This window comes from Aphelocoma coerulescens, chromosome 14 (assembly GCF_041296385.1).
Source record: "Aphelocoma coerulescens isolate FSJ_1873_10779 chromosome 14, UR_Acoe_1.0, whole genome shotgun sequence".
In the NCBI taxonomy this organism is placed as follows: domain Eukaryota; kingdom Metazoa; phylum Chordata; class Aves; order Passeriformes; family Corvidae; genus Aphelocoma; species Aphelocoma coerulescens.
In genome coordinates this window covers 4,103,469-4,127,956 of record NC_091028.1, presented here as the reverse complement: position 1 = coordinate 4,127,956, position 24,488 = coordinate 4,103,469, and the positions used below count along the sequence as shown (strand labels likewise).

Genomic DNA, 24,488 nt, shown 5'->3' with positions numbered 1-24,488 from the left:
AAAATTTGTTCACTGATGCAGCAGAAACCAATTATGGCACAGAAACATGAAGATTGAAAAGCAACAACTTGTGACTATTTGTTCTGGCTGTTTTCATAACACAAACAACTGAAATGTATTGGCATGTTCCAATTGTGGCTCTTTTTTCCACAGCCCACCTTTCCCCTCCTTCCCTTTTCTTTAAATCAACGGCTGCTTTATCATCGGATGGAGATGCAACTCTCTCCAGAAACCCACAGAAGAAAGAGATACTGGAATTTCTGCTGAATGCAGAGAAATAACAAAACAATGATATAAAAGCATCCGTGAAGTGCATACATCAAAGTCAAAGGAAATCTTTGTATTCTGCTGGTAATGCTTACAAGGTAAAGTGGCATGCAGATTTCTTATTTAATAAATTCCCACAGAAAATTAGTTTTTCACAGTGGGAAGAATTTCAAGGCTTGCTGCGATGAACAGGCAGGATCTAATCACTGCTCAGGCTTTGTAGATACACCAGGGTTTGCAGATATTTCAATGATCCAATTATTCTGTTGAGGCACAATCACCTTACCTGCATACTAATCAAGTCATATGCCAACATGAAACAGCTCTGCCTTTTCTGGAAGCTCTAGACGTACGGCTCCATGGTTGACCTTCTGCCAATTACATTCATTTCAATTCTATTAGCTCATCTTTTGCCCAAAGGTGACATAGGCACAAATCTATAGGGAAAATTGCCTGAATCAACTTTCCAGTGCACAGGATGCAGAATCGCTGCTCAGCGATGTGAATAGAAGGCATTAGATTCTAAAGCTGGATGCAATTGGACACTAAATAGCAATGAATTTTTCACTCATGAAACCTCTTCAGAAACTGTAATGTTACATTCCATAAAAACAAGAGGATTCTGTTTATTAGAGGAAACAAAATCAATTACTCAGTTTTATACCTTGTGAATACCAACTCAGAACGAGGATGAACAGAGTTCAGATCATTTCTGCTGGATCAGTATTTAGAGTGACTTTTGGGGGGCTTCCGTCCTACTTGGCAGCTTTATGATGTTCTATTCTGATTCTTTGGGACTATGGACTGAGATAGGTAAACTCCCTGAATTTGTTACCAGTAGAATTTTGGAGCACAGAGAGCAGAGATATTTTTAATATTATATTTTCCACCTATGTTTTGCTACAAAAATGCCTGTTATCTAGACTTTCTAATAACAGCTTTCTCCTCAAAATAACAAAGAAGTTCTTCTAAATATTTATTGGCATCTATTCCAGAGAGTCATATCCATTTCTAAAAGTCACCAGCATTTTGTCAGAACATGTCTGATGCTCACAAACCCAGGAAACAAAGCAAAAGCCACAGCATTTTTCAGGTCTAACAGTAGTGACACTAGCTGTTCCTTACTTTATAGACACAATGCTAGATGATGTTTTCTTTTCTGTTCCAGCTGTAATGGTATTTACATCAAGTGCCTGCTCCATCAAGAAATATGTGACCTTATGCAGTGCTGCACATAAACAGTGAAAGGAGAATAATAGAGAACTTGCAGAGGATCAAAAGGCATCCCCGTGTCAAACCATTAACCTTGGAGCTCATCATTAACCCACGGCACAGCAGCAGGAGCCTGAGATGCTGTGGGGCAAACCCCCAGCCAAGGAGCAGCCAGAAGTATGAAATATTGCCCATCAATACTGAGCCTTTGTGCCTTTCCAGAAAACTCTCTGGTTTCCCTTTACTGCCTCTTTTAAATCCTCCTTAGCATTTTAACCTCCCCTAAAGACAAGGGCAGGGGGATGGGCCAGCACAGGACACTGGGGCCTCTCAAAGCTCCGTGTCAGGAGCTGCTCCCGTTCCTCTGCCACCCCTCAACTCCTGGCACCTTGAACGTGGGGAAATTCACCTTTCTTACCCCTGCACAGCCTCACCTGCAGCACCAAGCCAGGCAGTGGCTGTAATTACTGCATCAGGAGTTGGTTTAAATACTCCGAGGTGCTCTTGAGGAGAGCTCAGCTCCATTAAATGAGAGGGATAAAAGGCAGATGGTTTTCTGTTTTCCTTCTATTTCATTTTTCATACAAGAAGCTTGTTCAAGGTAGTAAGGGAAAATACCTCCTCAAGAACAATACTGAGGTGAATTTCTATTGCTTTTTTGTCCTGTAAGCTTCTTATAAGGGAAAAAAAACATAGAATCAAATAGATTCTCTGGAAGAATTGACTTTGTAGAATAATAGCACAGAAGGAACACAGGAGGAGGACAGATGGATAAGATGCACATACTCCTAACAAAAGGATATGCTGTTTATTTATTTTTCAAGGCCATTTATAACACGTGAGTATCCCCAGGAAAAGCTTTTGAAAAGAGAATGGAATGTGCTCACAATTAGGGGAAAATACTCAATACTACATATTTTACAATTATAAGTGTCTTTTCTGAGAAGAAACAATCCTTAAAAATCCTATACATTTGTTTTTGCAGCTGCAGATTAGCACTCAATTAAATAAATAAAAGCAGTTCCCCACAGAACTGACACTACAGCACAGGAAATCCATTAATTACCGAACTCAAGCAATTCCTAAATTTATAACCATTATTAAATAAATAAAAAATTTGTTTGTCTCCTGTGTAGGTTTCCCTGACAAATCCCAACAGTTGTAGCTGTGATGGCTTTGATCTGAAGACCAGCTGAATTCAGCTTATTCTGAAAATATCTGGTCTGTGTCAGAATTATCTATGCAAATCTGGGTGACAAGAGGCTAAGAAGGGGGCAGTCACTTTTATACATTTTGTCACTTTGTCAGAATAACCTCTTCTTTAAAATACCTACTTAACCCTACACCCTGCTATTTTATAAAACAGCTTTTCTTTTTATTGTGGCAAAAAATCTATCCACCTACTGCACACCAAGTGATATTATTGTGAACACTTCTCTTTTTTTGCTAAGCCGCCATTTATATTTCTAAGCAGAATAGAGATTGCCAGGTGATCCTGAAACAATTAAAATTTATGTGAATTTCCCAAAGATATTTCATTAGTATTAAAACAGGACAGCTCATAGATTTTCAAAGGGGACTTGTTCTTTGCTATGTAAAGGAATTCAAAATAGAATCTGGTTCTGCACAGATTCCTGACTGAACTGAGCAAGTGGGAAGAGGCAGAGAGCAATGACCTTGTGTGAGCATCTGCCAAGGTCTGCACATCAAAGGCAGACCTGAGATTAGGTACAGCTAGAAAAAGATGTCTCCTGCACTCTTTCTGGTGGGATGCTTTCCATAAAAGTCACTTGTAGAATAATTAAGCATTCAGAAGTTGAAAAGGTAGCTCAAAGTGTCAGTAGGTTTGATTTGGGAGGGAGGAGCAATCCCGTGACAGACCTGAACACAGCATGGCCCAGGGATGGGGCTGGCACACTGTGTCCTCACAGGGGCCACAGGTCTGGGGGTGCTTTGAAGAGCTGAGCTGGTGTGATGAATTCAGAAGGAAAGAATTTTGTGAGGGAGAACAATTATATTGTATTTTTATGTCTATATTTTTATATTATATTTTCATATCTGTATTTTTATATATATACACACACATTCTAATATAATACATATAATTATATAACCCATTGCTCTATCAGCATCTCAATAAAACACTTTTTCCTCCACACTACAAGCAATACTGCCTGGCCATGATTTCCACATGGAGTAGCCATGAAAGTGCAGTCTGTAGTGACGAGTCAGAGTTCTACAAGCAGCCCCTTCCTACTGACAGGGTGCTTCTCTCTTGGCTTTAGGTTTAGAGAAGTGAGAGAAGCTTTAATGATTAAATTATTCCCAAAAGATTTCACTGGACCTTTAACAGTAGTTAAAAAAAAATTTTAAATTAAGAACACTGAAGCAAAAATTCTGTTGTGAATTTTAAATTGAATTTTAACTAGCTGTGGATTATTGAAACATTTACTGAATAAAACACTGATCCTTGAATATGAACAGTTTGATTTTTGTTCACATAACTTGTTGTTTAGTAAGAGACAATATAACTGGGAGATAAAAAAATACTTTAGTTGCTAATACTTAGTGTATTCCTTCCACAACTGCCTGCTTGGTGTTCAATTTCTCGCCCTTTGTAGATCCATGAACATTTACTACAAAACATATCAAACACCAGTGTCTAAATATTGTCTGTTGTCAGGCTGAGTTCAGTGACTCAGGGGAAAGAGGCCTCCAGTTCCTTCCCCACGCAGCATTGCAGAGCAGAAAAATGCTAATCAACAATTTTCTACCAGGTCATATTTCTATAACAGATATAGCTCCCAATATCCAGGCTATCTTAGTTAACTTAGTTAATCTCTGATTTAGAAGAGCTTCTGAAAGAATGGGGGGAGAATGGGCTTTCTTTTAAAGCAGGGCTGTAAAGGAGCTTCCAGCCTTCAGAAGAGAAATTGGTTTCTGGCTCAAGTATAGCAACTTTTAGCACAGTCACAGAGATTGCTTAGGTTTTGAAGCCCCTGGTGAGTTCTTCAGTCCCCCAGGAAGAGGCACACAGGACCACTGTGGGTATGTCAGTGATCCAGCAGATCCTAAAGAAGGTGAAGCCCATGGGCTGGCTCAGATGGAACAGTGGGAATGCAGAGAGCTGAACACGTGCTGTAATTGCCTCTCTTCTTCTCCTGGATTGGTTCCACCGGGGAAGCAATTGCATTAACTGGGAGCTTGTTCTGCCTGCAGAGCCTTTTCACTGTCAAGAAGCAATTTCTAGACGCAGGCAGCGCACAATAACACGAATCCCATAATGAAAACACTGCTCCTCTCGGGGCTCCAACAAACACTTGGTGCATCAAGTAGCAAGGGCTGACACCACGGCCCTTACCTCAGCAGGCAGAATTTATTTCACTAACCCCCCCAAAAGAGACTTCAAATACCAGCTAAAAAAGCGTGCTGGGTTCTTTAGCTTGCGCTGCTGATCCACTGTGTGGCACCCATTTTATATGAAGTATAACTTAATTCTGGAATTTTCTCACAAGATTGAAAACTAATATTTTTGGGTTTGTTTACAGAAAGAAATATTTGGGTTAATATTTTGTTAATGTATCTCCCTTTCTTTATTTATACATATGTCCAGCCCCTCAGTCACCCAGAAGTTGTGAATGAAATAGATATTAACAACCTACTCGCTTAACTTTTTTTTTTTTTTTTTTTTTTTTTTTTTTTGTGAATGCAATAGCAATTTCTATTTCTGCCAAGAGCTGCCTGGTGCTAATATTGTCAGTCTATATATGGTGTGAATATTGGCATTCATTTTCTGTGCTGTCACCCCAGCACCAGGCACTATTTTAGTGCCCTGATACGGTGACTAACATTTTAAACCCTGGAGAAATAAAGATAAGCAGTGGGAAATGCAGTCCTAGCAGGGGTTCACAAGAGAGCGTTTCTTGATGAAAAGAAACTTAATAACTTCACAAATGTTTTCATCATAATAATCCAAATCCTTATGAGTCACAGTAGAGGAATCTTACCACAGATTCCTCTGAAATATTTATGACTCTTACCATTTCTTGACCAAATGAATGGAACCGTGTTCTGAATCACCAGCTTGCCTGGCTGTTACCAGGGAAATTTGCAAAGAGGGGGAAAAAACCAACTGACAACTGTTTGGCTTATTTAACTATTCGGAGCAACCGATTCCCTCCCAACATTATTCATGCAGCATTTCCACTAGGAGGCTGGCTGATTTCTGCTCTCTTTTCCAGTCTTTTATGAGCAGCTTCCTTAGTCTAATTAAAGCAGAGAACCCAGCTGTCTTCCCCTCTGCTTCAGAAAGCTAAGGGAAGAACTCCAGGAAAATCACTCTTCAGGGACTCCACAGGGATAGCCAGGATCTAAGAACTGGGAATTTAATTCTCAAGCCCCAGATTTCCCAGAGCTAAAAGGGAGCTACATTTGCAAGTTACATTAGGACCCGCTCCAAGTCCTGTGTTTTGGTGCAGCCACAGGTGTGAGAGGGGGGGATTTAGAGGAAAGCAAGTAAAAATATTGCATTTCCCACCTGACCTGATGCTGTTCACTCCCAGGTCAGCTGGGAGGAGCCCCCAGCCCTGCACAGCAGAAGGCACTGCATGGTGAGAGTGGGGTGGGATGGGGCAGTTCCTTCCAGCTGGTGCAGAATGTGGGTCAGCCATGGAGGAAACCTCCAAGGGCCTTTGCTCTTTGTGCTTCCCCTTTGCTCCTGCCTAAGGGGTCACAGTGTTAACCAGGGGTGGGGTGATTAAGAACTGTGACACTTTCTAGGAGGGGGACAGGGATGGCCACAAACCCACTTGCTCAAGAGATGACACCTGCCCCCCCCTGAACCCAGGTTTGCCTCCTCTTCCCTGAGAACACACAGCAGGAGGAACAGGGATATAATCATCAGGTTTTTGTGGAAACAACCAGAAAGCATTTCAAAATTTCACTCCAACAGAGACCAATTCTATTTCACACCTTGGCAGACTGGCTTCATCAAACATTTTTCTCCTCAGGAAAGTTGGAAAATGCTGTCTGTCCCTGGGAAATACAAGGATCCTGTTGTCTGTGTCTTTCTCTGTGACTGCCCATGTGAAAGACAAGCATCTGCACAGCTGAGCCTGGGAAAGCCAAGCAAAATGGGACGTGTGGGCTGACACCAGCATCTGCCAGCAAGCCCTACACCATCTCAGAGGGATGGATTACCTCTGCAGCCTCCTGTCCTCCCAAGGACAGAGCTCAGGAACAGAAGGGAACGGGGCTGGATGTGCCATGTCCCACTGCAGCGCTCCAAGCCTCTCCACGAGGAGAGGGCGCTTTGCCATCACTGCAGGATGAGGGAACCCAAGGCAGGGAGCACCAGCAAAGTTCTGACTTGTCTAAAACTGGGATTTTGCTGCCCTCATCAGTTTACAGCCCTTGGAATTACCTGGCTTGCTTGTGCCTGAAGCTGACCTTCGAGATGAGCTTCCCCAAAGATGTTGCAGCTCATTAAAAACTGCACTAAACAGTTGGCTGTGGATCTAGGAGATGTAGCCTTGCTGCACGATTAAGAAAAGTAAAATGAACTACTGGGAACTCTATAGTCACTAATGAATTTCCTTCAAAAAGTCAGAGGTTAAATACAAATGTCAACAACAGGATCCCCAGCTGTCCTCAATTTCATCAGTGAAATGGTCAGTGCAGGCTACTGACTACAAAGATAAATATTTAGAATAAAAATAGAAAGGTCAGCCCAGAGAAATGCAGACTTTGCAAAGCCAATTAAGTAAAACCCTCAGGACAGATTGTATAGTGATGATATCCCAGTACACTCCTGTATCAAATCAGATCAATATAGGAATGCACTTAAAACTGATTTTTGAGAGCTCTAAGCAATACACAGTAGGGTAAGTTGCCTTTGAACACAGAAAAGCAGATACTTCAGGTGAGCATGACAGAACAATGATCTTAATTTTACCGTGTTGAAAGCTCCCTGGCCTTGAAAGAAGCAATATATTTGTATTAAAATTAACAGTGTTCCCTCACTGGCACAGGGAAGTTGATACAACAGGTCAAAATTAGTTAATTACAGAAAATATGTGTTTATGGATACACCAGGGCTTAAACAGAAGATGTTTAGAACTCACATTGCCATATAGGAGATGGATTATTCTCAGATTGATCCCATCAGATGATCTATTCCTCACAGACTCTTATTTTAAATACATTGGGTGCAAAATAGACCAAAACAAACTTCACGGTTTGGATTTTGCTTGGAAATCAGCTAATCTAGTTAGGGAACTGCTTAAAAGCAGATTGGTGTGAAGGGGTGATGCTGACAAGCTACATACATGTGACATGAGGATGTCACACACGCAAGGGAAATCTTCTCCTCCATCCCATTAGAAGTTCCATTAAATGAGGGATCATAAATAGCTGCTGCTTTTAACCCCGTGCATAGCACAAAGAATTATGCCCCATTGCACCTCTCAGCTTCTAAGCACTGCAAAGTTGGAATATTCCAGAGAAAGTTGAACATCTGCCCTCAACTCACCAGTTATCAACACCACACTGCCTGGTCTGGATCAACAGGATTTGAATTAAAAGTCGCTCCCTAATCCTCCTCTTTGAAAGGAAAATATCTGTGCATTTAAAACATCATCTGCTTCATTCCCTCACTCATCAGAAGAGCTTATCTGCAGCCCTAGACAAGTGAGAACATTCAAAGTTATGTGTGAAAAGCAAATTGGGAAGAGTGATAAATTTGACAGTGGTCAATATGTTCAAAAGTTTCAATGAAAACCTGAATGGTGTAAAGCACACCCTAATTGTGTAGTTAGCCAAAACAGTTTTCACAGTGCTTTGATCTATTTAGTATTTTACATTCATAATTAAAAAGTGCCTACTAATGCATTTACCTGAGATGTGTTATGGTCACTCAGGGAATAAGGCTGCTTATTCTCATTTATAAAGCTGAAACAACTTACCTTCTTTTTTTAAGGCAGGAGAATACAAATTTTACAATATTTTAATGAAAATTTTTCATTTGACTAAGAAAACAAACAGTTCTAAAAGAAAATGTACAATTAGGAGCCTCTCTCTGCTATTTGTTTACAGAGTAAGCTTCAGGTCACTGAACAGAAAACCCAACTAATTTTGCCCTTAGACACAAATAAAGTTTCTAAAGCCTAAATGAAAAAGGAAGTCCATAGAACAGCTCATGTACATGGTCAGCTTCTGTTGTTATGTCTTTGAAAGGCCTCAGCTTCAAGGTCTGCTGGGTTACCCATTCACCCAGTTTTGAATCATTAAACGTGTTTTTGCTTTTCACAAATTTCCTCTATTCTGCCCACCTCAATTTTTTTTTTTTTTTTTGTGAGAACTGAGGGAAGAATTGAGCTTGGCATTTTGATGAGCTCCCACTGCCAGCTCAAGAGAGGCATGAATCAGCCATACCCCAATTTATGGAATCTAAAAACTATACTAAAACACACATACAAAGTCACAGTGACTTGAAAGATCACTTTCTTCTTCTACAGGGAAAATCCCACAGAGACTCAAGCAGAAAAGCCCAACAATTGTGTTTGAGAAACAGCTGAAGCAGCAGAGAGTTATCCAGGATGGATAACCAGAGCTTTTCTTCATTAGTAATATAGGAAAAAAAGGTAGGGTAATGTAAAAATAACGTGAAAAGCTGCTACAGAAATTTTTCACCACTTTACTGGTTAAAAAAAAAAAAAAAAGAAATCTCAATTTTTGACTACTTGAGGAGATTTTCCAAGACAAAAGACTTTTTTTGCTCTCTTATCCCGCTGCTCCTCCCAGGTGTCGAGGAAATTGTAAACAAGACTAATAAAGGGAGGGAAAACAATGCAAAGTGGTATTCTGGAGCAAAAGGACTTCTGGAGCTCTTATGTCTTCCCCCAAGCAACATCTCATTCTTACCTGGGCCATGATCTCCAGGGAAAACCCTGATTACAGCAATGATAAAACATCAGAAATAAGTCATTGAAACACCTCACACACAAATCTTTTACTCTCCAAGCAAAATGGAAAATGCTGAAGAATCACCACAAATGAGAATAATCAGACTAATTTTTCAAGAAATTCTTCCCATATCATTCCCTTACAGTGCCATCATTAACCTGGCCATGTTGATATTTGCTTTTTGAACTGCCGGACTTTTACCCTGAGGCTGCTAAAGCCTCTCTGCCCTCAGGAATGCCACCCAAAGTGCCACTGAATTCCAGGCCCTCTGAGCACAGGCACAGCTGTTGTGCCCTGGGCCGCCTGACAGCCCTACAAGCACACAAGGATTTTTTTTCCTATGAAGAGAAACACCAGCAAATTGAATTACTGTGCTAACAGGAGCAAATAAAATTTATTTAGAAAAGGAACGCATAGTGATATTGTCTAATTAAAATTATTCAGACTTGCTTTGCACTGTCAGTGTTTTGAAGAAGGATAGCAGGTAGTACAGTACCTAGTGCCTGTGAATTTATTAGTGTTGAGCTTTAACCCTACAACTGTCAGCTCTGATTGGAAAAATTACGTTCGAGGTTTTGTAGCAAGAAGTGATTAAGTGCATTTACAAAGTGAGGACATCCGTTCCCAAGCTGCCTAACATCAATTAAAGGAGGCCAAATTAAATCGATGTTCTAATTCTACAAAATTAATGGTAACTTTTTTTTAATAGATGTAACAACATTTCCCTGAGGTCCTGTAATAAATTCTTATCACAGCAGCTCATGTAGAAAGTAAATGGTTACCTATCCATGAAAATGCCATGTTTAAACCCAGTTATGGGAACGATGACAGTAGGATTCCTAATGGTTCCAGTGCTCTTCCAGGCATTTTATACTTGATTTAATGTTTGAGAGTCCTTTACTTTTAAACATGAGGAAAGCATGAAGGAAAAAAAACAATCTTGTTCATTATGGAAGTATTAATTTTTTTGCATTAGTTCATTTTAAATAGAGCATTCCCCTAAACTCCCGGGACCAGGAGCTAATTAAGGTTACTTGTAATTACTTTTAATCAAAATACAGTCATATGTCTTCACTTTACGTCATTTTATAAAAGGCAAAAGGGATTTTTAAATTTGTTTTTTGGGGGTTTGTTTTGTTTGGTTAGTTTTGGTTTTAATTGTTGGGTGACATAAACCAAATATTTCAATTTTCCATATCATCATTCCTGCTCAGGAGATGAAGGGAGCAGGGATATTTCAGATGCAGGTTTGCAATCTAGAAGCTGAGGTGAAGGCACCTTCGCCTTATGGCAGAGTATCCCAGTGCCACTGGCTGTGAGTGATAAGGAATTAGATACCACACCACCTGTGGGAGAAGCAGCTGAATTAATGGCTCATATGGTTTCTAAACTTTCACATTCTCTCTACCATAATGCTCTTATAATTATTAGAAAGGATACATTTGACTACTCTCTATGGCTCCTTTAATTTAGTATTTAAAGTATTAAGGAGCCATAAACCAAAATTTCTGATAGTTCCAGCCACATTCAGGAATATTTGTCACTGCCACTAACTCTTTCTGGAGGATCTCTCCTAAAACACTGTCCTGAGCAGAATCATAATTGAATATATTATCCATATTACAATGAAAAAAGTATTTATTGAAAGCTTAACTGAAACAGGATTAAATTAATCTGCCTGTTTGGTTCAGCTTTCTGTTTCTGTAAGTCTAGGCCTTAACCTGCTACGGGGCTTCTCTTCTGAAAAGTACAACCAGTACTCAATTGCCTTCTTGAGTTAAGTCCATGCAAGACAAACTAAACTAATGAACACAACTCAGTTCTTGAGCACTGATTTTATAAATTCAGCACACTCTTGGTGTCGGATTTAAAATGTGGTTTTGAAACACAGGTTTTGGAGTGATGCTTTAAAATTCATTAAACACAGATATTTCCTCCTAGAACATTATTCTGGTCTCCTGACAATCGGTGGCTTTACCAGCATGTAATCATCTATGTTTATCTGTAGATGCCCTTGTGTTATTTGTCAGAATAAATCGTCTAGAGCTCAAACACAATGCTGTTTTCAATTTCATGTTTTCAGAAGTCCTGCTGAACGTGAAGAGCTGTTCAGCTGGGAGCTGCTTTGCCTCCCCAGAGAAGTTACAGCAAAAAACATTCACTGAATCCAGAGCAGGAAAGAAATTCTCGTGTTATGTTTGAAGTCTAAGAATGTAAAGTCTGCATGAAAAAGTAATTGAATTTAAAAGATTGAACTGTTTGAGCTTCTCTAGATAGTTTGGAATGAACTCTGAATTTCTTCAAATCCTACTCAGGACAACATTCACTGTGTCCTTTGGGAACAAAGGGCACTAAGGAAGAAGGAAATGAGATACAGCGAGGAGAGCAATTTTCAAACCAACTGCTGGGAGTTACTCTGTTGCAGAAACCCTGTAAAGATGATTCTGAAGACTTTATCCTAGTCCCAAAATCATAAACTCCCAATCCAACAATGTCTTTTAGTTAGGAGAACACTTCAGTAATTCAGCAAATAATTCATCATATGCGAATAATTCATTACAATGTGAATAAACCACTTCCAGACCACAAGTAATTGGAAACCCTTTATGAGACCAGAAATTGAAATCATTTTTCAATGGCAAAGAGATGTGGAACTGCTGGGGAAAAAAGTGCCTTAACAAGCAACTGTACACCCTGGGCTGCCTCTGTCATCTGCTGCTTCCTGAGATCTTCCCAAAGCAAAGAGTGCCTTCCCCTACATCAGACATGTTTTAATTATGACCTCTGAGAAAACTCAAGAAAACGAAATATTTTGGCAATGCCTTACTGATCCTTCTTCAAAGTTGCCATTACTGAGAAGGAGAAAGGGCCTGTTTCACCTTTTACTTCCCAGCTTCCCACTTTCCTCCAGCACATGAGAGACTCCCCCCAGTCTACTCATTTATTTTCTCCTCCTCTGCGATGCTGGGCAGCAGTTTCTCTCTTTTTCTCTCCCTGAAGCAGCTACACCAGTACAGGTACTACTGTTCACCTTCCCAGGATCCAGCTTATGAAAAGCAGGAGACAGAGAACAATGCTTCTTTTTCTCTTGCCCCTAATTACAGCAACATGAACATTTCTCCAACCAACTACTGTGGTTTTAAATCGCCTCAAACCCTCCCTAGGTTTTTACAGAAGGGCAGGAAAGACATTTGGTGGCTGTTAAACATGAATGGGAAAGAAAATAGTTTAGTACTTCAGTCAAAAGATTAAACCAAATACACACTGCCCCCAAACACCCTCTCAGGATTCTGGTTATTCACCTCTGCAGCGAGTGTTGCTACCAAGTAAATTGGTTTTTAAATGTACAACGTGAATGAGCAGCAGCACCTTTCCACAACTTCCTAGTGAAGTCCCAAAGCAAAATGCTGCTTGGCTCCCAATTGCTTTATCTGTGAATAGATGTTACCTATATTAACAATTATTTTTTTATAAAGACATTATTTCCCCTAAACATAAACCCCTCATGCTCTGTAAGTGCTGAATCAATGTATTTGTGCTGATGGAAACATTCCCTTTGTTCTGCTGTGGATCTTATGGTTTGTTTGCTCCAAACTACTCACATCTCATTCAGAAACTTCTCCCAAAATATCTCTTTTGCCCATTTTGTGCACAATGTTAAGCACCAGTACAAGGTTTAATGAATAAGAAATCCAGTCTTTTCTGCATTTTCACATATAAATTAAAGCTGTTGAACTAAATACCTCGTGGAAAGATATCTTTTTTTGATCAGACACTGCAGTTCTTAGCCCGAGACCTTTATCTGTTTAAAAGTGACATTTGAGGACTGATTATTAACAATTTAAACTCCCCTTTCTCTTCCTCAGATTCTGCCACCTTCTACCTAAATTGAGATCACGTTCACTGCTCTTAAAACCTGTCACAGTTCCATTAAGGCCCAGCTCCATTAAAGTTTATGAAGCTCTGCCAATTTACATGGCAGAGAATTTGGCCTGTGGTTTGTTTAAAGGTTATAAGCCTTGCCCACAAATACTACAGTTCCATGTGGAATTCAGCTGCTCTTTAATTTATACAGCTGCCCATGTCAGCCAAAAGGCCTTTACTTTAGACTCTAAATGAAGTAGAACAATGAAAATGTTAACCACCTTTTGGTATTCTTATAGGCATTTAAGAAAGGAAATTTTTATCACATTTATTTACATCGTACCTTTGAAATTTCATCTTTTGCCCTTGCTGCTGCAAATTATTTTTGTTCAATATCAAGAGAAAATAATTTTTTTTTCACCAATTATAGAAATAAAATAAAAGGAAGAAGTTTATTTGCTCTACTTTTTGCTAACAGAATTTCCACTATAGGTTTTCGGTGTATAAACCTGTACTCCTGCTAAGGTGATCTAGAATAATTAGTCAAAGGAAAGAGAACAGTCCCCAAACAAATTTCACTAGGCCTGAGGATGGAAGGAAACCTTTGTAAGACCAGAAAAAAGTTACTTTAAAATGTCTGGCTCCTTATTTTAAACAGCCAATGGTGAATATTAATGTATTTTCATCTAAAACTTCCTTTTGATGTTTTTCTGTGAGTACACTTCTATTGTTAACTATGTACTTCATAAACATGACAACTGTTGTCCATGATTTTTTCCAGCATACAGCCAAGGAATACATCCAGTTTTAATGGGAAGAGCGTGCAAAGGCCTTCTGAATGTTAGTCCTTGTAGAAGGAAGAGATTTATCTTCAAACAAAGATCTACTTAAATATGTTTGTGACAGCTAAGGAATTTATCTTCAATTCTTTTTGCCTGTGGTGTGCCACATTGCTATTTTCCCCACAGCAGCATGCAAGAAGCAAACTAAGATGTCATATACATAATACAGAGATAAAAAATGACCCTATTTCCATGTCCATGTGGTAAATGGAATGAAAGTTCAGTGAACACATATTTGCACATTAATTGAACTGCATGATTCTGTCCTGTTCAATCAAGTCACTGCTCTATGTACCACAGGAAATTTTTTCCCCAAGAACCATTAAACCAACTTTATCGCTTAAACACATACACGTTTTCACCTATTTATCTTCCTGCCTTGCCAAGATAGAAGAAAAAAGTTACCTCTGTGTACTCACATGATTGAAAACACTTAAACAGGAATTTATATATTACTACATCACATCAGGATAAAGAGAATTTGAACTAAGTGTTGCTGTTCACTGTAACAATCAGAGAACAAAGGTATTTGATCAACTTTTGTAACCTATAAATATTTAGGAGACATTTGGTCTTTGAGAATATTAAGTTTTCCCTCAGAAATCAAGTTTCCTCTGGCTGATTTAATCATCAAGATCAATATGGCACATCTAGAGCTGTGACAGTGTGATACTCTTGAAATCCACAACTGAGCACTGAGAAAAGTGTGATTAATGCATCATCTTTAAAACCTTCATCAAAACACGTCCAAATTCTCCTATAGGCAGTGAAAACTTACAGCATTCAGCAGGAGGACATGGAAGGAAAGTAAGAAACAGAATCAATAAGCAAAGTGCACTTTCAAGTCAATACCAACCCTTTAGTGAGACGAGCCTATATTCACATCTGTGGCCATCAAACTACTGATGCACTTTACTGGAACACATTCTGGAGACACATGTCCATAAAAATGGGTGTGTCTATAGATACACATGCAGAAAAGGCATGCAGGATGCTTCACAGCTGTCATTATTAAATCTAATTTCCTTCAGAAGCCTCTTAGGAGTCCGGTCCCTATAGGTTTGGGTGGGGCAGGGGGGTTGCTGTTGGCAATGCAGTTTTTAGATCCTTGGGGGAAAATTCCAGTTTCAGGCTCAGTGGTCAATATGAGCCCAAACAGCCACATCAGAGCTGTGGAGGTCTGGGTACAACATTTCCCCTGCAGGAGCTCATTCTCCAAAGTGCAGTGACATCCAAAGCGATGCCAGCCGTGGGTCCCACCCTGTCCTATAAACAGCCTTGGAGCCCTGACCAAAGGCACTGAGCAGCATTTGGGTGAGAGAAGGACAAAAGAGAAGCCTATGCAAACTTCACAAAGCAGACCTCAAGAGAAAGATAGGAGCTCAAAAAAACCAAACAAACAAAAAACCGAAAAAACAAAACCAAAACAAACAAGCAAAAAAAAAAAAAAACCAGCCAGAAATAAAAAAAAAACAGCAACCCCCATCAAAAACAAAACCAAGCAAACAAAACCCCAAAGCCAGTTAAAAGACTGTTTGCCAAGATAAAGACTTTATTGGGGAAGGTTGTGCAACTTTGAATGAAGCAGATTGAGGTAACTGAATTAGTCCATGGACCACTTTTCATAGGTATATTAAAATAAATTGAACTCTAAAGCCTGTGTAGGCAACAGAGGCTCAGCTACCAGAGCCACACATAAGAACCTGTGTGGTATCATAGCCATAAAGACTTCAGTCAACAAATATTCTGACCTTGTTTTGTAATCCCTCCCCTCAGAGCACCACGACACACCTGGGGACTCTTCAAACTGTGCTGGGACAGCTGAAAAAGCACCTTTTCAAGAGCCTACAAGACCCAAGCTTTTGTCACTCGGACTGAGTAAACATAATTTATGTGTCCAAGTCCTTGCCAAACTGGATGACAATTAAGGCCTAGTACTTACTTGAAGGAATACAAAATGAAGGCTCTAGTTCCAATTATATGTTTAATAAATGCTGTATTTAATAATATATAATCAGTAAACTAGACAACTGGTTGTGCCTAAACTGATGTATTGCACAATTCAATCTATCTGGGGGTTTATGAAAGTTTGTAATTTCCATTCATTATCTTTTGTTGAGCTACTTGCTTTTCAGTGGTAGAAGCTTCTGCTTCCATGAGTAAAGTAGTCCCCAAACCATAAATTATATCCTACAGTTTTGACATCATTTATTTTCATACCATTATACATGCCAACCTTTTGACTACTCAAGATCAAAAGAGTTGCTCTCCAGGCTCATATTTCACTATAGCTCTCATATTTTATGCAGCAAATTAGGTTTTACAGTAGCAGCTACAGCAAGACTGTGTCTCACACTGCACAGCTTAAAATTACTGCACAGGATTTCAGACAGAAGGAGCACAATCCTAGAAATTCATGCTCAAGTTAAAAATGGATGAAAACTTTGTATAAGTCTTCTCCATCCATTTTGTACAGTCTTTATACATATATATGTAGCTAATGTGGTTAAACCTCAACACTATAAAAGGAAGTCAGGATTCTGCCTTTGGTAATAAAAAGTTGGAGGGGAATCCATCAAATCCTGATGAAGGCAGGTATTTGATAGGTTCAGTCACATCCAAGGGTCACCCAGCAGGCACACACTGCCGTGAATTTCCTTCCTGACACATTTGGAATGTCCATATTAACTTGTCAGGATAATTGCTACAGCTGGGAGCTCCCATCACTGACAATCAAGGGTTTATTGGGTATCTGGAGACACAGTAGGTGCTCAGCAGGATTTATATGTGACACTGAGTTACCCAGAAACACCTTCCACTGGGAAGTTCAGACCCTTCCTCAGCTTACATGATTGAAAAAAACTTTTTAGTGGAAATTACTTAAGGCACGACATCAAAATCCCAACTTCTGCACAGTTATAACTGTTCAGCTCTAAAAGCTTGAAAATTAAAAATAATTTTAATTAATACTTCTTGATTTTACACTTGAAATTATAAATATTTTTAGTTACATTTTACAGAATTATGGCATTATTGCCATAATTATATTTTTAAGAAAAAATACTGGTACCTACTTATACACAATTTGTGACAGCTTGATTTAGCCAAATCTAAAGTGATTTCAACAGATCAAGCAAAAATTACAATCTTACTGCAATAATTATCCTCTTGATAAATACTAAAGTCCTACTACAACCTACAGAGATTTTAAAACCCCTTAAAATAATCAAGATTATGACTATAAGGAAAGCTTTATCCTGTACTCCTATAGATAGGTAGTTTTCTTAAAATACAAATATTTTCTTGCTGTAAATACATTAAAGATAGGAACATTAAAAAAAATATTAATAGCAAATTCTTTATTAGTCATCATGATTGATTACTCCATGCCCCATTCCACTTGTAGGGAAGAGGGAATATAGAGCTGGATAAGATTAACAATGCACAGTTTCAATCAAACGCTGTGGCTGATGCAAAGTATTGATGCATCAGAACAGGGAGAAGCTGTAATCCACTCACTCATCCTGAAAAACAACCCAAAAATAGAAATGGAAATGTCTCCTGTCCTGAGCACGCACATCCCCTGCAGTGATGGCACACGAGCTCCTTGTGTGTTAAGTGTGCTTGGGAGAATAAAGTAGGGCAGGGAGTGGAGGAAGACTGAATGACATGTTTTTATCTGCTGTGGGGTTTTAATACAGCACCTGCAATTTGCCCTGACGGCATCCAACCAAGCATTCATCTTTCCCCAGATAAAGTTTCCATTGATATCATAGTCTTCCCATAGAAATCAATCAGACAGCCAACAGGATTTAAAAATTCCTCATGCGCTAGCAGAAAGAATTATAAGTGTACCAGGAGCAGAGCACACAGCAAACCACCAAACCAGTCACAGTGGAACATTGGTAGAGGCATATTTTCTGAGCAAGCTCTGCTATTTTACGACTCCTTTTCCAAAATGAATTCGTTCACCTTGGCATGAGAAGCGGGAAAGAGAAGCAGGTATGGTCCTGCTGGCAATGAGCCCCCCAGGTCTGCTGCTGCCTCACCACAAGGCTTCCTTCATTTCTCTCAAGCCATGTTCTGTATCACCTCCAGAGCGTGTCAGGCACTGGGCAGAGCGTGCACCACATGCCTGTGCACAGCCTGGCAGGCTGGGATTGCACCTGGGGCCCCCAGGATCAGTGCAAGGCAAGCAGACAATAATATCAGCCAGCACAAACCCTTCCCATCACCCTCCACAGTGCCTGTCAGACCATATCTGCTATGGACAGCTTGCATATGCATCGCTCCCATCGCTCGTGCAAACATATTTCCTGCAAGCAGACATGATTTTTCATAAACATTTTACAAATTAAAAAAAACAGTGAAAATTGTCTGTCCTGTCAGAGGATTCTTCTCCTCTCTCCACCCCACAAAGGGAGCAGCAAAGGGTGGATGAAGGGAATACATGTGCTGGCCTTTGCTGAACAACACTGCTCCCCAGGCCTGACCTGTTCCTTCCATGTCAGGGAAGTGGGGGGCTTAAAGGTGATATTTCCTGATAATTGAGGCCCTGATGGATCATTGTACAAATGAGTCACACTTTTGTTATCATTAGAGCCATCTTCTCTTTACTATCCTTAGGTTCCCTGTAAACTCTGCTTTAATAATCTCCTTGGGCTTTGAGCTGATTTTGATTCCATTTTATTGAGACATATTGGCACCCTTTTTTTCCTTGAGAGTAAAAAATAGGCTGCCTTGACATTCCTCTCATAAAAGCAGGCAGAGAGCTAACACAGAGTTATGCTGAACTTGTATGTCAATCAGGCATGACCTCTCACTTCTCACAAGAAGGCCTTGAACTTCACTGCATCATTTATTCAAATATTGCAGAGGAAAAGAGGAATCACAACAAGCTTTCTGTGTTCTATTTTTGTAACACCATTTGTTTCAGAAAGAGGAAAAGAAATTATGCTTTTCCTAGCATAAAGATCATTTATACTCACTGCTAATTAGAAAGAAGAACACTCTGGAAAGTCAAATAATTTGCTGAATGAGCCATCTTTTCATGAGGAAAAATGTGCATACAAAAAACAATAAAAGGACTAGATGCCATATACCTGTAATAGATAAAGTTAGCAGAACTGAAAAAAAGACATTCCTCAAACTGTTGTTCCAGCAAATGACATGAAAACTTATTTTATTCTATGTGTTATGGCAATTACTACAGTATCTAGCTGTATCTGAGATCATCTCAGGCCTGTGTTGTAATGGCATCAACAGAGTCTGCTATGGGTTTGAACAAGAAACCAGGGTAAGCTGTGATAAAAATCTTTGTGTTTGACTACCTATGCATAAGTTATTCCTTTTTAAGATGCCTCTAACTTGCATATTTACATGACTATGACCCTAACAGACACGCTGTGGGCAGATTTGGCAATTATTTTTGGAAGGCTTTGCTGCCTACAGCTTCGACTCTGTCACTATTTGCTGGCCCTTTGTGTTAAAAGATGGAAGGAAGGTCCTGGGATCACTTGACAGCTTCCTGTAGATGTTCTTGTCTCTATAGTGCTGTGGCAACCAACACTTAGAAATAACCCAGCTGGTTTGTATCGTCCTAAAACATTCAATAGCAGTGCAAACATGCTAAGTTTTCATCCAGACTTCATACAAAATTTAATAAGAGAACACAGCAATGTCACCTAAGAACAGAGAAAGAGGAATAAACAAATTTCAAGACTACTTGGATCAACAGTTCAAGAGCAACCAAGTAGAGGTTCTAATAAAAGATTTTAGAAAACAAATATAAGTGGGTTTTTTTTATCCAAAAGCAGACCAGAGATCTTCCACACAAGCACTGCAGCAGCAAACAATGGAGGAGCTCTGATGGGACAAGACATGACACAAAGGTGGGCCAGAACAAGGGGATTTGGGGTTGTATCTTTCTCAGAACTGCTCATGAAGACCCAAAGGTAAAGCAAAATAAAATCAAATCAAGTCAGGCAAAACACAGAGCCACTATTGTCAAAACTGAGGAAATGTCTTGTATGTCTTGTCATCCCCAAGGTTATGGAAGGCCTCAAAAATACACCAGAACTGTAGTGCTGTGCTCATATAGGTTTCAGGAAGAAATTGTGGGAAGTTTTCCATTCTGTCAAAGGAGTCTTTTCCCTCAAGCTGAAAATTCACCAACCAGTTCTGCATGCCTATTGTATTTTTATTTGCTATTTTATGTGAGTTACTCCACTGAATTCAGTCAGATTATTTCCAAACACCATTAATGCCCTGGTTTGGGAAAATATTTCATTAACCTTTATCTTCAGTTAGGATTTGCCCTGTATTGGGAACTTTGGCAATCCTTCTGAGTACTTTCATGAATGGGAGAAGCAGCACCCAACCATAACCTCTCACACACAGATCCATGCCTACAAAGTCAGCAGGTCCACAGGCTGGGGCACAAAGGTCAGCTGGTAAGCTCTTAAAGAACAGCCACATGTGTTAACTCAAGGTTTTCAAATTAATAGAGTATTAACAAACAAAGCAACTCCACTGACCAACTCAGAAACTTGCAATATTCCTAGAATTTTACACACACAAGAGAAAAAAGCACATGAGAACATTTTACAAATAAATAAGAAAACAGACTAAAGAAGGCAGCAGAGTCAATACTAGTACCTGTGCAGCGACAAATCTCAGCCCCCAAAATCCCATTACAAAACAAGAAACTGAAAACGACTGTCACTGGGCTCTTGATATAACAGCACCAAACATTTGAACAGTGCAACAGTGAAAAAACAGATACAAATCCTACTCCTGAAACTCCCTGAGACAAGCCAAGTATGCAATTGAATCAGACCAGCTAAATTGAACAGTGATATTACAGTCTTAATCTAAATAAAAATGAATGATCTCATTCTTTTGCAGTATGCAAGTGAACTTGTGTTCTTGTTCTTTAAAGTAACTAGCACAGTTTATCTATTCTCTTTAATAATGCAATTTAATTTACCAAAGGTTCATATTAAAAATTTATCTGACTCCAGCAGTTAGAGTCACCTACACATTTTGTCACAGTTAAACATTAGCTTTGGAGCACATCACAAATTCCCTACTGTGAGTCCGAGAAGGGTTTCACAGAGGAACACTCTGAGCTTCCAATTGACATTACAAATAAATGAGTCAGGACCTGTGCACCACATTAAAATATCTGCCAGTTATTAAAAGTGCAGTGACTTGTTCAGCAGCAACGTTCAGAAGATGCAAATGCAGCCGAACACGTCTGTGCTCACAAAGGACTGCCACTTTTGCTTTAGCAGTTATTCAAAACATACTCCAATAATCGGAATCATTTCACCTCTAAGAACACCTTCAGATCATTCAGAGCTACTCAAACATCAAGAGAAAAACTGACAAAATAAATGTGAGTCCTAAAGGACCAAGCTAACCTGCAGCAATGTCAAGCACCCAAGGTAGGCAACGTCCAACACTGCCAGTGGCACTCCACAATTCAATGAGAACTCAGCTCATCACAAAACTCATCTGTTCTTTCATGTCCCAGTCTGCTCAAGCAGCTCATGGCATATGGTACAAGAAGAGTGAGGCAAACTGGGTATGGACATGGACAGAACAGGTGCCAGCCCCCAGAACTGCCTCTGCAGCAGATACAAACCTGCTTGGCTGAGGAGCTATGGAGAAAAATGGCAGTGCACAGGGAAAGGTCAGCTTGCACCTTCTGGGGGTGGGAAATAAAACATGCACTGAAAAACCTCTGAACTGAGTGGTTCTGATACCATGGAAATCTTCAGAAATACCTGCACAATGGCAAAACTTTCCTAGAAGGACTTTATGAGCTTAAATATTGTTATACCATGACCAGATTTCCAAAGAATGGCTCATTAAGCACTAGAAGCAGCACAAATGCCATCCTGAAGTAACTTAAACTTTCACCCCAAAAACTGTAAGCAAGCTGGGCCCTCTATCAAAAGCACAGACAGCTACTTAACATTCTACCAGTATAAGACAGAATTTCCTACCTCAGCTTTGCTGGCATCCAGCGATGTCAAAACCTGAAAATTACAGGAAAAATGCATTAGTATTGATCCAACAAAACAGGAGTGGGATTAATTGGCTTTTGAGGTAACTGACATCAATTGGTTATTATGGCTTCAGGGAACAGAACTGAAGAGAACTGTCTTTCACACTGAGACTATTCACCCCTCATGCACATCAGGAGGCAGAACCAGGGATATATTAAGACTACAGTAAAATTCAGGAATATTAGGTAAAAATCAAGGAAATATACCAAAAGAGAACTGGAAAAATATGTTTCTATTTTTACTAATTTTTAATTTGTTTCTGAGTAGGGATGACGAGCAATGCAACGATAAACTATTCCAACACCAAAAATTCCCAGGATACACTCAGAAAAGAGTTCAGTTCCACAGGGGTAGAAGCAACACGGTTTGAAGACCACGTTCCATGTGGAGTGTGACAAAGGAAGTTTTGCCAGACCCTTCTCTCTGGGGTCAGTCTGCTGGGCACAGGCATCCAGGGTCTGGCCACCTGGGAGCTCCAGTGCTGACTTCCAGCAACCAAAGCTGCACTGAGCACAAACATCAACGAGTTCTCTGCTACTCAAGGGTTACTGTGAGCTCAGTTAAGGTCAGTGTCTAACACTAGGGAGATGCAAAGTCAACTGCTATGAAAAACTGCACAAAATCCACTTCTGGCAAGAGAGATAAATTCATCATTTATATTAAAGCAACTTAAACATTTTAAGACACGTATACACTGTTATAGGTCAAACAGCAGACATGAAGTTAGTAAGCTTTTATTGGACTCTGAAGGCTGTTAAACTGTGTTTGTAAAACAAAAGTCTTTGTTAGAACTTTATGTCACAATATCGTTGCCACTTTACTAGGTTGAAAAGCCCTTAATAATCTCCTCACAAATTCCAGACTGACACCTAGCTATAATTCTGTCTCCAGGAGAATAGATCTTCCTTTATCTTGGTGTTCATCATCACTTCTAAAGGACACCACCAATTCTCCCCAGCTCCAAGGAGCAGGAGAAGGAGTGCCCAACCATGACCCTGTCTGAGGGATGGGGGAGGAGAGCACAGTGTTTATTGAACAGAGCTCAGCCTGCAGAGCAAAAGAGACAATTTGTGTGCAGAGCTGCTGTTCAATGGAAGGCATCTGTGGATTCGTCAAAAACTTATTCCAAAGGAATTTAGGAATGGAAATGAACTCCTGTCACATCACAACACGGTACCTGCAGTCACAAACAGTTATTTAATTTAACCTGATTCAAACCCAGGTTCAGCTCTATTTGAAATGTGTATTTTTGTCACTAATGGGATTTTGGAAGCTGTTCAAGAATTTCTCGCACACAAGCAGAACTGAACTTATTTAAATTCTATTTATTTACAAACAGCCTATTGCCTCTTTTTTTTTTTTTTTTTTTTTTGTTATTCCGCTTCATCAATATTTTTTAGTGTTAGCAGTTATTTTGCCTTTCCAAAACGAACCATACATAAAGCCCTCCCATCCATTCCCTGCTGGCATTCCCTTAGGTCACTCTGCTAGTGTCCTCTCACAAGGTCTTTCTACTAATAGACTCAGTAGAGTTACAGTCCACTTATATCAATTTAATTACATATTTCTTGGAGGCAAATGACTAAAAGCACGTATCTTAGAGGATATACCAAAAACCTGTCTTAAACCACGATAATTTGGAGTGGATCTTCCTGAAGCTGCCATAAATCCTGCTCTAAACCCTCTGTCAAAGGTGCCTATCTTCTCTCTCTATCAGCTATGCAAGAAATGTGACTAGAACTGAACAATGTGGCTGTTCCAGCCAGGACTCACTAATGCCTTGCAAGGCAATTACTCTTCTGTTTTAATAATTCACCTTACATGTCCAGAGACTGTATTTCTCTTTTATATTTTTGTACCTTCCTGGTGCTTTATAGTCACCCAGTGGCCAGCTGGACCACTGGACATATTAAGCCCCTATCTTTCTTCTCCAAGTTACTGTCTGATAAATCCCTGCTCAGCAGTTGAATTCCAGTTAGTTCCTAGAAGCATGACCTTTTACTTGCTATTACTAACATTAATTCACTTTTATTTCAATCTGAAAGCCCATCCATCTCTTCCTGGATAACACACCTGGCTCCTCTATGTTAGTAATTCCTCTCAGCTTTACATTTTTATCCAATTCCATTAGCACATTCTTAGGCCAAGCATACTAATGAAAAATTATCGAAATGACAAATAACTCAATAGAGTGACACTGCTGAGAGGAGCTTTATGTTGAGCAGTGCAGCACCAGCTGCCCCTGGTACAGCAGGTCAGGGTGCCA

At 39.7% G+C, this 24,488-nt stretch overlaps 1 protein-coding gene across 29 annotated transcripts in view; it reads right to left on the bottom strand.

The window, feature by feature from the left end:
* RBFOX1 (RNA binding fox-1 homolog 1) overlaps positions 1–24,488 on the bottom strand; it is a 1,132,467-nt gene that overhangs the window by 841,795 nt on the left and 266,184 nt on the right. For all 29 annotated transcript variants that reach the window (XM_069030260.1, XM_069030257.1, XM_069030263.1 and 26 more), the window contains one exon: positions 22,160–22,192. In XM_069030260.1, coding sequence (XP_068886361.1) covers positions 22,160–22,192 — 33 coding nt within the window. The remainder of the gene's footprint in view (positions 1–22,159; positions 22,193–24,488) is intronic.